The sequence below is a fragment of the Peromyscus leucopus genome, chromosome 19, assembly GCF_004664715.2.
Source record: "Peromyscus leucopus breed LL Stock chromosome 19, UCI_PerLeu_2.1, whole genome shotgun sequence".
Lineage (NCBI taxonomy): Eukaryota > Metazoa > Chordata > Mammalia > Rodentia > Cricetidae > Peromyscus > Peromyscus leucopus.
Genome location: NC_051079.1, coordinates 22,161,367 through 22,179,177, shown reverse-complemented (window position 1 = coordinate 22,179,177; position 17,811 = coordinate 22,161,367). Strand labels below are relative to the sequence as shown.

Genomic DNA, 17,811 nt, shown 5'->3' with positions numbered 1-17,811 from the left:
TTCTTGTGGGACTCCCAACAGTGAGAGTGTGTGGGAGTGTATGAGGGGGGTGTCTCTGATTCTTTTGCCTGCATTTGAGACCCTTTCCCTCCTACTAGGTTTTCTCAATGAGCCCTGATATAAGGGTTTATGCCTAGTCTTATTGTAGCTTGTTAGGCCATGTTTGGTGGATATCCCTGGGAGTCCTGCTCTTTTTTTGTTTTTGTTTTTGTTTTTTGTGGGGAGGATGAGGAATGTATCTGGAGGAGAGGGGAGATGGGGGAAGGAACTGGGGGGAGTGGAGGGTGGGAAACTGTGGTCTGGATGCAATGTATGAGAGAAAAATAAAATAAAAATCTTTCTTTAATTTTTAAAAAGGAAGTTTAAAGAAAAAAGAAGTCTAAAAATTTACCAAAATTTAAATAAGCCGATTTACAAAATACACATCATAAGGGATCAATGTATAAACATAAATTATATTTCTACCTTTCTGTCGCAATGTGTATTGCCTTTATATTGTATGATAGCTGAGTTGATCAGCCTCCTGCAAGCACAAGGTTCTCAGTTCCATCCCCAGAAGCCACAGGCTTTTTTGTTTGTTTGTTTATTTTAAGGAAAAGCCAGACACAGCAGTGGGCATTTGTAACCCTAGAAGAAATAGCTGTGTCCCTGGCATTTATTAGCCCGCCAATCAAGCCTATTCAGCAATTTCCAGGCAAATGAGAGACTCTGTCTCAAAAATGGGTGAACAGCACCTGAGGAACACAAGTTAAGTTCATCCTCTGGCCTCCACATGTACATACACACATGTGAACCTGCATACTCATGAACATGCACGTGTGCAACACACACACACACACACACACACACACACACACACACACACACGGAAGTGCGTAAGAGCATTTCGTATGTTTTGAAGATGAAGGTGAAAGTGTGATGCCTACGCACTCAGCATCTCCTGGGGTCGTTAGAGCTGGCATTTACTGTGGACTCGATGATGCTCTCTCTGGAGGGAGCAGCAGCCAGGCCTGGAGCTTGTCCCGCCCGTGCCCAGGGTCTTCTCATCTGCTGTAAACCCTAGGCCATGTGGGCATGCAGTCACATGGTGAGGTAAACCAGCTTGACCTGACCGTCACTTACACTGTAAAGGTCACTGTGTGTTCTAATCATTTCTGGCTGCCATACCAAAATGTTATCAACTGGGTGGCTGAAGTGACTGTAATTATTTCTCTGTTCTGGCAGCTGGGCATCCCGGGTCAGAGAGTTAGCATGTTCAGTTGCTGATGAGCTCTCTCCTGGCTTACAGACAGCAGCTGTCTCCTGTTGTCCTGACATAACAGAAAAGGGTATAACTTAGTTTCTCTTCTTTTGATACAGCGATCACACCTAAGACCTTCCCCTAATGACGGGACCTCTCCCAACCTCACTCACCTACTCCAAAGGCAGCTGCATTAGTGCTTTGAATCAATTGTTCTTCTTGCTGCTGTGGTAAAATACCTGAAAAAGGCAGCTGAAGGAAGGAAGGAATTATTTTAGCTCACAGTTTAAGAATCCAGTCCATCCATTGTGGAAGGAAATGCAGGGCAACAGGGAGCTGGTCACATAGCCTCCACAATCAAGAATCAGAGAGAGATAACACTCACTTTCCCCTCTTTATTCAATCCAGAACCCTGGTTTCATTCCCTGTTGCTGGAACAAAGTATCTTGACAGGAGCAACTTACGGAAGATGTGGTTTCTTTTAGCTCATAACTCCAGTCCACAGTTCATCATCGTGGGGAAATTGAGACAACAGGAACTTGAAAGATGTGGTCACATCATAGTCATGCCCAGAGGGTTGTCCCTTAGGTGAGTCTGGATCCTGTCAAGTTGGCAATAGCTCTTCCCTGTCACGGGCATCACCAAGTGAATGTGCAGGATGTTGTGGGGGAGGGGGACAGTCTAGTCACTGTCATGTGTTCAAGGAGGCAGATACAGTTCTGTTTTGTGAGTATGGGGTCTGGTTTGCCCTTGACTCTTTCCATTCCTGCCCTGTATATCTGAAGATATGTACCAGACAGACTTCTTAATGACCCCATATTGCATCTCATTGTTATAATTCATCACACATTTGAGATTATTCTCCTTGTTACAGTACTGCTTCTCTGATTTAACTCTGTTCTGTCATGGAAATATTAAATTTGAAACTATATTATTTTTGACTGTATAAAAACTTAGTGCTTAAAATGAATTCAGTGAAAGAACACTAAGAAGTCTAAACAAAAAATACAAGATTTGTGAAGGATATTAATAAGAGCTAAATAAGTAGAATGGTATGACATGGACTTTAACAACAAGATCAGATCCTGAGATGTCAATGCTCTAGAAATTCATGTAGATCTGGGTGCAATCTCAACGAAGACCTTTGTAGACTGTCCTGAAGACATTGACAAGCTGACTCTATAATTTACATAGAAAGATAGAATATTTAGAATAAAAAAAATCTTAAAGAGCAAAGTTGTGAACTCTGAATTTCAAGCTTGCTATTAAGTTTTAACACAATAATGTGTACTGATGCAGAGACCGTTCTGTGGTGTGAATGGGAAATGTCTCCACAGGCTCATGTGATGGTGCTCAGTTGGCGGCGAGGCTTGGGAAGGTAGTGGAACCTCCTGGAGGTCGAGCCTCACTGGAGGAAGTGAATCACTGGAGACTGGCATTGCCGCTTCAGAGCCTGGCCCCATTTGCCTCTCTCTTCCTGAATGTAGCTGCAGTATGAGCAGCCCGCCTCCTGCGGCCATGTCCTCTACATCACGATGGAATAATCCCCCAGAACAAACCCTTCCTCCTTATACTGCTTCACAATCTGCACAGCTGTAGAAATAAATGTTCTAGGGCCCAGGGGCGAACTTACTGCGCTTGTTCTGCTAAGTGGGCGCAGTGTCCGACTGTCCTCCAGATCCGCATCTCTATACTCACAGGTTAGTACAGCTCTCAGACTCATCCGGGAAGCTTCTTCATGCAGTGAACGGTGTTTAGTGCAGAAACTCACAACTGACCCGATGTAGAGAATAAAGGAGTGCTCAGCTACAAATGGATATCTGTACCGCCGCCGCCGCCGCCGCCGCCACCGCCGCCATCGCAATCCTTCCCAGCTTGCAGAGGAGGAAGTAGAATGATTTAACCTAATACTCAGATCTTGGTTTTTGATGTGTTTTAAAATATATTTTAACCAAAATATAATTACATCATTTCTCCTTTTCCTCTCTTCTCTCCCACCTCTCCCATGACACCCCTACTCCTTGTCTCTTTTTTATTATTACTACTGTTGCATGTGTGTGTGGGCATGCATGTGCTGCATGTGTGTGCGTGTGCATGTGTGTGTGTGTGTGTGTGTGTGTGTGTGCGCGAGTGCGCGCGTCTGTGTGTGTGTGTGTGTGTGTGTGTGTGTGTGTGTGTGTAAATACCCATACATGCTAGACAATCCCTTTACCACTGCACTAGATCCCCAGTTCTATTTTCAATTTTCATTTTGAACAGAGTCACAACAAAGTTTCCCAGTGTAGCTTTGAAATTGTTCTGTATCCCAAGAAGGCTTTGAACCTGCAACAGGTCAATACTTCCTATTTCAGCCAGCCAAATAGCCAGCTACCACCTGGCTAAACTTGCTGTATCCATCTTAACATGGTTGGAACATCAGATGGAACCAGTCAAGGGACAAGCCTGATAGGCTGACAAGGCAGACATTTCCAAAATCCTCAAGCCACTGCAGACATCAAGGACATCTAACAGACATCTCTTCTGTTAGTAGCAGTTTCATTGCTGTCCCCACATCTGCTCTGAAAAGTACCACTCACAGGACACCTTGCCATAATGTTTCATATGCAGACGCCTGCAAGTAGGCCAGATGATGTAGAGCAACTTCAACAGGCAACTGGGGAACCTCTGGATGGACTAACATCTTCACCTGTTATATTATGAAATGATTTAAAAAATATTTGATTAAAAATAAAACACCACTATTGCTAGTAGTCTAATCTGGGGTCATCCTTGTGGATTCCTGGGAATTTCCCTAGCACCATGTTTCTCCCTAACCCCATAATGTCTCCCTCTATTAAGATATCTCTGGCCTACCCTGGTAATCAGATTGGTGAATATCCTGTCATCATAGAGCCTTCATCCAGTAACTGATGGTTGCAGATGCAGCAATCCACAGCCATGCACCAGGCCGAGCTCCAGGAGTCCAGCTGAAGAGAGGGGAGAGGGATTGTATGAGCAAGAGGGGGATCAAGATCATGATGGGGAAACCTACAGAGACAACTGAACCAAGCTCAAAGGAACTCACAAACTTTAGACTGACAGCTGTGGAACCTGCATGGGACTGGACTAAACTGTCTGAATACGGGAGATAGTTGTGTGGCTGGGTTCCTGGCAGTAGGATCAGGATCTATCCCTGGTGCATGAGCCGGCTTTCTGGATCCCATTACCTATGGTCAGACGTCTTGCTCGCCCCTGATAGGGCAGGGAGGGGCCTGGTTCTGCCTCAACTGAATGTACCAGGCTTAGCTGGCCCCCCATGGGAGAACTTACCCTGTTGGAGGAGGGGGATGAGTGGCTGGGGAGGGAAGGTGTGGGGAAGCGGGAGGAGGGGTGAGAGAAGGGCCTGTGGTTGGTATGTAAAATAAATAAATTAATTAAATTAAAAGACACTCTACAGACATTTGCAGATACGATGGCTCACATAGGAAACCCTAGTAAGGCTGGGGAGATGGCTCAGTCAGTATATGTTTAAATCAGGAGCACAAGGCCCCAAGTTCATTCCCCAGAACAGACAAGGCGGGCACAGTGGTGCTGTAACCCCAGCAGTGGAAAGGGGAGACAGGTGGTTCCCTGAAGTTTGCTAACCAGCTAGCCTAGTCAACAGTCTCCAAGCCAGTGAAAGCCTGTCTCAAAGGAGGTGGATGGCATTCCTGAGAGTAGCACCTAAACTGTCCTCTGGCCTCCACATGTATGCATATACACAGGTGTGTGGAATGAACACACACACACACACACACACACACCTACACATCTACACACATGAACTTATTTAAAAAAATCAAGAACAAAAAAATATAGAAAATTGTAGTAAAACCACAGAATCAAAATTATAGTGAATTTGCACATCTAATAAATAATTGACCAAGGCTCTTTGCAAGCCACAAGGGCGCACTCAAGAATAATTTGGCCTTCTGTGACCAGCAATGAGCAGTTAGAAAAGAAGAAAATTTAAACTTTGTCAACAAATAATTAAATATTTAAGGAATGAAATTAATGAAAACACAATATAGTCCTAAAGGATAAACCATTCTTCAGAAAAGAATGGAGGGGTCATGTGAAATAATAATGCCTGAGAAATTTTAAAAATATGGACTGGCACCAAGCCATTGGCCTAGTAAATAGAGAGAACACCAAGAAGGATAGATACATTACATACAGACAAAGGTCTATAATAGTCAGACTACATTAAAGCCAAGATAAACTACTGAAACTGAATCTGAGATCTCAGATGTGCTAAGCACGTACTCAGCATCACCAAGCTACATCCCCAGTCCTCTTTTTATTTTTATTTTGAGATAGATTTTGCTAAATGGCTTCAACTGCCCTTAAACTCTCCCCTTGCAGCTCAGAGTTACCCTGTCTCAGGCTCCAGAATAGATGAGATTTCTTGCCACGTTACGAATTCTTCAAAGAAATCACAGGAGAACACCTTGTCTGGACAGGAACAAAGATCAGAATAATATAGGTTTCTGTCTAGGAATAAAATGATCTAGGGGGTGTGAGGTAAGAGGTAAGATGCTAAGCCAGCTGAAGTGACTCTTCTATCTGATGAGACCATCTTACAAATGCAAAGGAGTAAAGGATATCTCTCACATAAACAAAGACTGAAGGAAGGCATCACAGAAAAACAAGAGAAATTTTTAAGCTATTCAGAATAAGGAAAAATAGATCAAAAATTTGGTAGAGTGCAGCCAGGATTCTAATTGGTCTTAACAATAAAAACCCAGGTCAGATATTGGGGTAAATGCTGAAATATCAGAGAAGTAAAGGAGCCAGCCACTAGAGAGACTTCTTATCTCTACCAATCCTCAGACTGAAGGGGTGACCTCCTGTCTCCTCCAGCCTTACATTACTGTCTCCACCTCCCTAGTGCTGGGATTAAATGTGTGAGCTTCTACCACCTGGCTCTGTTTCTCTTTTAGACTGGATCAATCTCATGTAGCCCAGGGTGCCCTTGAACTCCTGATCTTCCTGCTTTCTCCTTCCAAGTGCTGAATTAAAGGTGTGTGCCACCACCTCTTGGCCTCTATGGTTAACTAGTGGCTAGCTCTATACTCTGATCTCCAAACAATGTATCACCACAGTAGTGTCATAGATAAAACGATGTCTCAGAGGTTAAGAGTACTGTCTGTTCAGTTCCCAGTACCCACAGGGTGCATAACAACGACCTTTAACTCCCACTGCAGGAGACTTTCTTCTGGCCCCCATGAGCCATGTACATACACATCAACACATAAATAAATTAAAAACAAAAATATTTTTGGAAGAGTGTTAGAGAAGGGAATTGAGAATGAAAAGGGTGTTTTCTTTATATTCACATTCAACACAGAAACAAGTAATTCTCCAACTTCCTGCAGACTACAGCTAGTTGTCCCAAATTTGGCTAGATTATGCTACTTCCTGGTTAGTACAGATCCCACAGCAGCATCTCACAGGATGTATCCCATTTCAGATACTGATCTTAGGAGGTCTGGAGATTACCCACCATTTCTATCCAAACTACTTGTGAATCAGAGGTTTTCGTAATTCTCTCTGGGGTTTAATTATTTGCTAAAGTAGCTTGCAGACATTCAGACATCATCATAATGCTCAGCAATCAGCCATCTAGGCACGCTGGTACAGTACTGTAACCCTAGCATGGGAAGGTTGGGGAAAAAAAAAGAAGATAGGGAATTTGGAGACAGCCTGGGCTTTGTGGAAAGTTCCACATTATCCTTAGCCTTACAGCTCTATCTCAATCACAGAAATGCTGGGGTTGTCTTTCTGTATGCTGTGAATGTGTTGTTCTGATTGATTGATAAATAAAACACTGATTGGCCAGTAGTCAAGCAGGAAGCATAGTATAGGTAGGATAAACAGAGAGGAGAATTCTGGCAAATGGAAGGCTGAGTCAGGAGATGCTGCCAGCTGCTGCTGCCATTAAGAAGTAAGATGTAGAGCCGGGCGGTGGTGGCGCACGCCTTTAATCCCAGCACTCAGGAGGCAGAGCCAGGCAGATCTCTGTGAGTTCAAGGCCAGCCTGGGCTACCAAGTGAGTTCCAGGAAAGGCGCAAAGCTACACAGAGAAACCCTGTCTCGAAAAACCAAAAAAAAAAAAAAAAAAAAAAGAAAAGAAAAAAGAAAAAAAAAGAAGTAAGATGTAAAGATACTGGTAAGCCACAAGCCATGTGACAAGGTATAGATTTATAGAAATGGGTTAATTTAAGATGTAAGATCTAAGGAGCCGGGCGTGGTGGCGCACGCCTTTAATCCCAGCACTCGGGAGGCAGAGCCAGGCGGATCTCTGTGAGTTCAAGGCCAGCCTGGGCTACCAAGTGAGCTCCAGGAAAGGCACAAAGCTACACAAAGAAACCCTGTCTTGAAAAAACCAAAAAAAAAAGATGTAAGATCTAGCTAGCAAGAAGCCTGCCGTGGCCATACAGCTTATAAGTAATATAAGTCTCTGTGTGTTTGCTTGGGTCTGAGTGGCTGTAGGAGCTGGGTGGACACAAGAAAACTCTAGCTACACAGAAAGTTAAAGAATGGAAGAAAAATAAGTGACTGCTAACAGCTCCTAAAGAGGGAGGAACAGATAAAAAAAAAATGGCAGGCCCATGCAGTAAGACTATTGTCATCAGAGATACATGACACTGTATTCATCAAAACCTGTAGAACCTCATGACACAAGTTGGTGGTTCACCTTCCCTTACCATTCACCTTCAAGAAAACTATACTTTAGCTAACAACAATGCATTTATGCTGGGTACGCCTTAATCAGTAAAGCATTTGTCTATCAAACATAAGGACCTCAGGTTGATCCCCAGAACATACATCTTAAAAGACCAGGCATGGGGGGACACATCTGTAATGCCAGTTCTGGGATGGTGGGCAGGCAGATCCCTAGGACTGGCTAGTCACCCAGTGAAAGACCTTGTCTCAAAACACAGGTGGACAGAAGCTGAAGAATGTCAGCTGAAGTTGTCCTCTGGTCTCCACAAACATGGCCATATGGACCTGGACACCAACAAACACACACATACACAGACGTTTACACAGAGAAAAATAACTAACAAGTCAGCACACGAACCAATCAGCACACACAGCACACTAATGCACACAAACCAGTCAGAGAGCACACACGGCACACTAATGCACACTAACCAGAGAGCACACATGGCACACTAATGCACACTAACCAGTCAGAGAGCACACATGGCACACTAATGCACACTAACCAGTCAGAGGGCACACACAGCACACTAATGCACACTAACCAGTCAGAGAGCACACACAGCACACTAATGCACACTAACCAGTCAGAGAGCACACACACATGGCACACTACTGCACACTAACCAGTCAGAGGGCACACACAGCACACTAATGCACACTAACCAGTCAGAGAGCACACACGGCACACTAATGCACACTAACCAGTCAGAGAGCACACACACAGCACACTAATGCACACTAACCAGTCAGAGAGCACACACACAGCACACTAATGCACACCACAGGTGTGAAAGCACACACAGCACACTCACTAATGCACACCACAGGTGTGAAAGCACACACACATGGCACACTAATGCACACCACAGGTGTGAAAGCACACACAGAGGCTGGAGTCTTACCAGAACCCTCACCCCCGGCCCTGAATTCCATTTTCTCTTCAGCCTTAAAAGAATGCTGTTAACTCTTTTCAGGCCCCTCAGCTGTGACTGTCCACAAGCAAAAGCCTCAGCGGAAAAAAAACGATGCCAAAGGCCAGCTTTCCCCGCCGTCTGTCCTTTCTTTCTCCAGAACTGGGCCCCTCAAAATTGCCTGCTTTAATAATTCTCCATAACGTCCAGCCAGTTTTCTTAATGCTGGGTCTGAACGCCATCATTTTGTACACTTTACATAGGCGTATGCACGTGGTGTGTGCATATGCTGTGCGTGCTTGTATGTGCGCAGGCATGTGCCTACCTCAGCACATGTACAGAGGTCGGAGGACAGCCTCAGGTACAGGGCTTCGCTTTCTACCTCCTTCCAGACTAGTTCCATACCCCAGGCTAGCTGGCCCACGAGCTCCTGAGGCGTCTCCCAAGGCTGTCCTTCTCCCCGCAGAAGCCCCTGGATTGCATGTGCACTTGCTCCTGCATCTGGCTTTGTGCGACTTCCGAGACTATGAACACAAGTCCTCCCACCGAGCGACTGTTTTGCCCACAGAGCCATCTCCCCGGTTCCTCACACTGGGAATCCCATGTGCTAGAAAAGCCCACATGAAAATTACTCGTTGTCGGATAGCTCTCAGCTCTTTCCCAATTATCCACCCTTTCCCCTAGCAGTTCCACGTTCAACTGCCTTCCCAAAGTCTTCACAGAAGCACATGAAGATGTGCCACTACTGAGAACATGACTGAGGTTCCATTCTTTGCCAGATATATTTCTTAGTATTTTGTGTGCATTGCCTCATTCAGTCTCACGGTGACAGAGAGACAATAGACATATCCACGGTGGACTGCACTGAAGGTAGGGGGCAAATCCAGAAGAGGACTAGGTACAGGGGACAATCTGCTATTGCCTCGGATACTCATTAGCGGAGACAGCTTTCGGGTTTTCTGTTTTTAACAGTTGAGAGGATTGGTGGCTTAGTTAATTCTGTTGTTGCTGTAACTAAGTACCAACAAAAACAACCTAAGGGAGAGGCGTATTTTGGCTTATACTCCAGGGCACACACAGTCTGTCAGGGCAAGGAAGGCATGGCAGCCTGAAGGCAGTGGTCACATTGTATCAACACCCAGAAGCAGGAAAGATGGATGCTGGTGGTCAGCTATGCATTCTACGCCCCCAACCCATGGGATCATACAGCCCACATTAGAGTGGATACCCCTCCTTCAAACACTCTACAGCCCCAACCCATGGGATCATACAGCCCACATTAGAGTGGATACCCCTCCTTCAAACACTCTACAGCCCCAACCCATGGGATCATACAGCCCACATTAGGGTGGATATTCTCACTTCAATGAGTATAATCAAGATAATCTCTCTTTTCTGAGAAGTCGTTATCTCCAGTGCTGACTCTGTTCTTGTTCAAAGCACAACTCTATACTATTCATTCTGTGTCCCCACAATGAGTCCCCTGGGTCATCTATGAATAACTATTGAGTAAATGACGGGTTGGATAAGTGTTGGATGGATGAAGGAATAGGTGAGTGGGAGGGTGAGTGGGAGGAACAAAAACGGAATTCTTTATAGCTACTATAAACCTTTTCCTTATATGTACTAAGAATGCGCTCTATAGTTTACCGTTTTGTAAATATTTCTATATTCACATCCAGCTTGCTTCCATCGTCCAAGAGTCTAGTCTACTTTTCACATTTCAAGTGTGCCAGTAGCCAGAAAATGATGACTTTTACACAGTCTGTGTCCTTTAAGTACCAAGTTCTCTCTTCAGAGCAGAAAGACCTTTTGTATTAAGTGTTGCATGCTTCCGAGGAAACAAGCCCTGTGTGGCTATAGGGATGCATGCCTGAGCACCTGTCCACTGTCATATCCATTGCTACCCGAACAGAAAATCCACTTCATAGTCATTAGTTTTTACTATTGCCGTAGACAATAAAATTATGATATGTTTCAGAGTGTCATTTCCAGCAGGTTCTGACCGAGCTATACACAAATCGGAACAGTGTGGTAAGATCCATCCACACTCCAAAGTGCTAGGGAAGCAGTGACCACCTGAGTGTGCTCTGTACATGGGGGAGGGCTGAAGCAGAAGGCCAAGATCCCCTCCACCCCAGAAAGAACATTCCAGGCCTCCGCTGGATGCAGTGCAGGGAGCTCCTCTAACATTCCTCCCAGCAGAGCAGATTTCAGGCAGGGCTGGCTGGCTGACTGCAGGGCTCACGCTGAGGGCAGGAAGAGCACATATTTGTTAGATGATATAACAAACCACTATGGGGGTTCATCCAGCAGTTAACTCTCCAGCAGGCCCGACATATGCTGCTCCTTAGAACTCTGCCTTTTTACCCTCATGAGTAACAATACCAAGCAAAAGTAAAGATAACAGTCAGCCCCCACGTATTGAGTACCTACGGTTTCCAAGCTATCTGCTATGTGATACATTCCAAAAAAGAAAACTGTGTACAGAAGAGAGAAAAATGAATCCAGTATTACCACGTAAGTCCATTCCTGTTCTGGTTCCATTCCTGGGCTGTGATTAAAATAACCTGACAAAAATCAACTCAAACTTGGAGCACAGTTATAGTTCATCTTTGTAGGGAAGTCAAGGCAGGAATTAAAAAAAAAAAAAAACTAGTCATATTACATCCAAGAACAAAGAGAGGGTGAATGTATGCATGCTCAGTACTAAGCTAGACTATGCTACTCTTACACAGTTCAGGTCCCCAAGTCAGGGAATGATACTACCTGTGTCAATTAAAGTAATCAAGACAATCCCCTACAGACAGGTGGACAAGACACCTGATCCAGATAATTGCTCATTGAGACTTGCTTCCCATTTGATTCTAGGTTCTGTCAAGTTGACAATTAAACTACCCACCACAATGCCAAAGCCCAGATTGCCCAGTCCGTCTAATTGCCCAGCATCCCATTTTGATTTCAAGTACTTCATTCACCTCATTGGCCGTATTACCTCACTTGTATCAATTGGTGCCAAGTTAAGACCACAGTGAGATGCTCCGACACCCAACACAGTCGGGAAATGTAAAAGAACCCAAGTACCAAATATTTGGAAGGTAACACTGAGAACCCCCAAGCACGTCTAATGGCAACAGAAACTGATACATTTTGGGAGACAGTCTGATATTATCTAATAAATCCCAGTGGCCTCGGCTGTATCTATAGCAACATCTCTGAGCTGGAATTACCCTAATGAACTCACTAATCAAAACAGGGTTGAAGTTAGGATTTCTACCCAGCCAATCCACTGCTTCCAAAAATAACAATAGTGGAAATCCCCTTCAGAAAGCCTCTCCTGGGGCTGGGTAGATGGATCAGTGGGTAAGGTGCTTTCCTTGCCAAGCAGGCACGAGGGCCTGGGTTTGATACCCAGCACCCACACAAAAGCAGGGTGCAGTGCCACATTGCTGGTGATCCAACACCAGAGGAGCGCTGGGGCTTCTCAACCACTTAGTCTAATCAAATCGTCCATCTCCAGGGTCGGCGAGATTCACTGAGAAACCGGGTCTCAAAAGTGACTGGAAAAGACACTCAGGGTTGACCTCTGCTCCCCACGCATATCTGCAAGAGTGCACACACACACACACAGAGGGAGGAGGGAGGGAGGGGGAGAGAGAGGAAGGGAGGGGGAGGGAGGGAGGGAGAGAGAGGGAGGGAGGGAGAGAGAGAGGGAGGGAGGGAGAGAGAGAGGGAGGGAGGGGTGGAATGAAGGAAGGGAGGGATGGAGGGAAGGGAGGGAGGGAGGGGTGAAGGGAGAGAGGGAGAGATGGAAGAAAGGAAGGGAGAGAGGGAGGGAGGGAGGGAGGGACGGAGGGAGGAACGGAGGGAGTTCCGAAAGAAGGGCTCTTCACATTTGTCTTTCACCAGTTGCTCAGGTCTATACTCCTAACATCCTGATCCGGGCTGTGTCACAGGTGCATTCAAGATTGTGCCAGACTTCTTTTGTGGGTCCTGGGATCCAAACTCATGAGTTCACAGCGTTTCAACCACAGAGCAATACCTCCAGCTCCTTGCACACTTTTCTGGCTATTTGCTTCTTTTCCTTTTTCATTTTATTTTTTCTTGTGGAAAGGCAGTACAGACATCACATTTTCAGGCATGTCCTGCCTCACAATCACCCAGCTCACCCACGTAGTGTTTTTTTGACTTTCTCCTAGGGTTTGATCTGTCTTCTAGTCATCCAGCCTGTGGTACTAAATCACAGCCCTGACATCCCCCTGCACTGTCTCCAGGCCTGGCCACCGTGGCCTGCATTGTGGAGCTCCACCTCCCACCCCGACACTCTACAGCTCTACTGCATACTGTTCTATAACAGCTTGCTCTGTGTGAGAAGCCGACATGTCTATCTTTACATCTCCAATAATGTCTCTCTTCAACTGTCCTAGTCAAGTTATCCCTTAGCCAGATGTAAGATTTAAGATTTAACATCATCTCTACCTGCTGCCTCTGCTCTCCAGGCCATCACTTAAAGAGTCTTATTTTGTCAGGATCTAGCATTGCATATTATTGATGAGCTCTCATGTTAGTTAGTGTTAATCACCAACTTGAAAAACCATATCTGGAGATGGGCTTCTGAGCATGCCTGTGATAGGGTACCTAGTTTAGGTTAGTTTGTGGTGTGGAAGATCCACCCTAAATCTTGCATAAAAAAAGAAAGCGAGCTGAGCACTAATACCATGGCTCCCTGCTTCTGGACTGCCGACCCAGTTACCCAGGGGCCCCAGGCTTTCTCAGGAATGGGCTGCATCTTTGAACTTTGAGCCAGAATAAACCCTTCATTCCTTAAGTTGCTCTCATTGGGGTGTTTTATCACAGCCACAGGAACAGGGACAAATGCAGCTGCAATTGTTTCTCACGATGGAATTAATTAACACCAGTGTGAAATTTAGTGCTTAAATCTGGGGGCCGCCGCTGGTTGTCTTGATTGAAACAGGAATAGCTACAGCAACAGATCGGAGCACATCAAAAGTCTTAGACATCCTTCTGACCCTGATGCAATGATGTCACATGTGGGATGACAAATCAAGGAAAAACGTGAGATGAAGGTCCTTCAGTTCAGCGCATGCGTGTGTGGAGGTCAGAGGTCAACCTCCGCTGCCGTTCCTTAGGTACTATCTACCTTGGTTTTTAAGACAAGATGTCTCAGTAACCTGGAACTCACGAAGCAACCTGGGCTAGCCGGCCAGCCAACTCAAGGAATCGACCTGCTTCCACCTGGCCAGTGCTGAGATTCTAAGTGTGTGCCCTTGCATCTGGCTCTTTTACTGTTTAATTGTTTAGGCTAGCATCTGGGAATGCCTGGTGGGAGGTGAGTATCAGCACACACACACCCCCTCTCTCCCCTCTTCTGCTTCTCCAGTGTAGATAAAATGTGTCCAGCTGTCTCAAGCTCCTGAGGCTGTGCCTCCCCTGAAATGATAGACTGTACCCTCTAATTACAGACCAGAATAAACCTGATTTTATCACAGTAACAAGAAAAGTAACTAAGACAGTGGAATTGAACTCGGGTCCTCCTCATGCTTGCAAGGTGACAGCATCATTTAATGATACAAGCTGGCAGCCCTGTCCAGTGACATAGGGTGGAAGTGGAGGGCATTTTGTCAAGTAAGCTAAGCCAGACACAGAGTCAAATGCAAGCATTATCTATCTGGTAGAAAAGTCCAGTAGCAGTTATTAGTGACCAGCAACAGGAGGAAAAACAGAGCAAGGTTAGGTAAGTAAACCTTGGTACTAAAACAGAGCATGGTTACACACACACACACACACACACACACACACACACACACACACACCCTGAGCTGGATGCCTCCAGAAGTAAAAGATTGGTAAAGCGTTAGGAATGCTGATTGACACCATCAGTACGAAGCCTATGGATGTATGTCCTGAAATATTGTGCCATACCCTGGAAATATATACAACAATGTTAATTAAGAGGAATTATTTTAAAAAGAAAAAAAAAATGTTTAGATTGGTTCTGTCTGCAGAGCATCCAAGCTGTGCAGGCTTGAAATGCTTGTCTGCCCCTATTTGGACAGTACCCAGCCAGGCCACTGGGTCTCACGTGGGACTTTTTCCAGCGCTCACACGGGGAGGCGGAGGGGGTCTAACCACAAGGTTTCTATCTGATAGTGGCAGATGGAAACAGAAACACCGAGAACTGTGAGCCTTGAGCAGAAAGTTAGAGCGCAGAAGAAAACGTTCGGAAGTGGGCGGGTGTGTGTTTAAAAAAAAAAAAAAAATGGGTGGAAACCTCATGGCCAAGTTGTAGAAAAAAAAAAAAAAAAAGTTGAAGTGTGCCTATCTTGGAGCGGAGCCCCTCCCTTCTGGCCGCGCGGAGTGGGAGCCCCAGGTACAACCGAGAGACAGGGTCCAGGAGCTGGGGACCCCCGCCGCTGCAGTGCGCCCACCGGGTCTCCCCGCCGCGTGGCGATGAGCAGCCCCGTGAGCACGCCGCCGCCGCCTCCGGCGCACCACGGTGAGTACCGGGACTGTCCCGGATCCCCGCCAGACCCGGGCCGCACTGTGGCGCATCGAGCGCGCGGGTCCGAGCCCGGGAGCCGCAGGCCTGGCGCCCTGGCCGCATGGATGTCCCCCAGCCCAAAGAGGCCACCAGCCCCGCGGTGGCGCGCTGTTTCTTTGTGTGGGACTTGGGAAGGGTCGGGGACCCGAGGGAGGAAGGGAGAGGCCGAGCCTTCAGTAACCAAGCACCCCCCCACCCCACCCCCAAGGCAAGTTGCCGTGGTCCGGTCAAGTTCGCACCAGGGAACCCCGGGCCAACTCCGGGAAAACTCCAAAAATCTCCAACAGTTCTTTCTGGCCCAGTGGCCCTGGGACAGGCACAGACTTTGTGGATCTGCTCTCTCTGACTCCTGGGGATTATGAAACAACAAACAAAAACGACTGTCTTTTTAAACGCTCTAACTTCTTGGTGAGAGGAGCAGTGTGAGTCTCCGGATGTAGGAAACATTGATGGGCCTCTCCCTGCCCTGCCCTCCTCTGCTTTGGTCTGCTTTCGGGCTTTTGCAGTCTCAAGTGTTGTTTTTAAAAGAACAACAACTGTTTATCCATTTTACCCCTTACCTCAGAAAGGAATTCCTCAAAGCCTGCATGGTGTTCTCTAACACAATAGGACAATAAGAGATAACAGAGACCCTTTTATTTTTATTTTTATTTATTTATTTATTTTGAGTCAGGGTTTTATGTCACCCACACTAGTTTGTAGATTGGACCAGGCCATGTAGTCAAAGATGACTTTGAACTTCTGATCCCCCTGTCTTAAAGTATTATGATTACAGGCATGTGGCAACACAGAGCTTATGCCATACTAAAGAGGGAACTCGGGTCTCTTCCATGCGTGCTAGGCAAGCATGCTACCACTAAACTACACCCCTGGTCTTCCCTGTTAAGTCCTGTAAATGCAGGCGGTGGAGGCCTCTCCAGCCCCAGTCTTGTGTGTGGCGTGGATAGGTACCTTTTATACCGATGGTGTGTGGTCTGTGACTGTGTGCCAATCCGAGTCACCGGTACATGCTATCCTGTATGTTGCCTGTATTGGGATCATCACCGTGATGTCCCGGCTCTGGTTTCGGCATCCACAGAATGAGAAATCTTCATAGAATAGCTCTCATTGGATTGTAAGAATGAGATGCGTATAAATACTTGAGAGTCGAGGCTGAGGTGTGCCAGATGTTTACAAATGTGTAGCACCCCGAGGTGAACTTTATGAGAGAGTGTCGATCGACCTCAGGGTTCACACGTGTTGGTCTCAGTCTGTGGCTGACTCAAGTTCTCCTGTGTGGATGCATGGGCACGTGTGCTCAGTTTCAGACCTTGCTTGGCCAACAGCTGCAAACACCTCTCTTCCGGGGCTGATGGGGTTACAGCCTTTGCTCGGATACTTCTCCAGATTACGGTCTCCATTGGATTTGTGGCAGGGTCCCTGCTAGGGGACACCCCTGGGGCCTTATTTCTTGCTGCTAATTCAGACAGGATGTGTCTATATCCTGTCTCCATGATGAAGCTGTAGCTACTCGGTGCCTGAGGTCGGAGTGGAGAGAATTAACTTCCCTGTGTTGGGTCTGCCTGGACCCAGCAGTGTTCAGGGCTTCTTCTCGGCCTGATTGTCACTGTTACCAGCAAGTTATGCACGGGCGGCCCAGTGCCTTGCCCTTGGCTGCAAGGGGTCACTGCTTAGCGTGCAGATGCCAGGTTTGGCAGCTTTATATAGAATTTGCTGTTGCTGGCAGAGGCAGAGAGGGTGGCCAGAAGTGCCAAATGAAATTACATCTCAACCCTTGTGCAATCCCTCTAGAGGTTGGGGACGTTGGGAATCTCGTGGGGCTGGCACAGTAAGCAGCTGACCCTTTCCCAGGGTACCCTCAGTTGGGCAAGTATTTTAGAGGCTTGCAAAACACTCTGGGAAGCGGAAGGCTATGGAGTAAGAGGCATTCTGTGTGTGTGCAGGGAAAGTGGGTAACTGCTTCCACAGTGAGTAGGGAGAGGTTAAGAAAACCAAGTGGGTTTATCTCTGCGTGGCTGGAGGCATCTTTTACATGGAATTTTACCTACATGTGATTGTAAGAGCTCTGGCCAATGTGCCCTATACCAAGATTTAATCTATGAGACAAATATTTTATGTGTTTAAAATAGTCTTAAATTCTCAGAAACTGTCCTCCTGAGGGTCATGCCAGCTGTGTGTGTGTGTGTGTGTGTGTGTGTGTGTGTGTGTGTGTGTGTGTGTTTGTTCATGTTCACCAGTGTGCACATGCACCTATTTGTGCGGGCAGGCATGCAGGCCCATGGACCGCCTCCGATGTCATTTCTCAGGTGCTTTCCACCTTTCGTGTCAGGCAGGGCCTCTCGCTGTCC

General features: G+C 46.4%; 1 protein-coding gene across 1 annotated transcript in view; it reads left to right on the top strand.

The window, feature by feature from the left end:
• Window positions 1-15,028: 15,028 nt before the first annotated feature.
• Window positions 15,029-17,811, top strand: part of Gypc (glycophorin C (Gerbich blood group)) — a 43,639-nt gene continuing 40,856 nt past the window's right edge. The window contains exon 1 of the mRNA XM_028867052.2: window positions 15,029-15,418. Within this exon, the coding sequence (XP_028722885.1) occupies window positions 15,373-15,418 (46 nt within the window). The 5' untranslated portion in view covers window positions 15,029-15,372. The remainder of the gene's footprint in view (window positions 15,419-17,811) is intronic.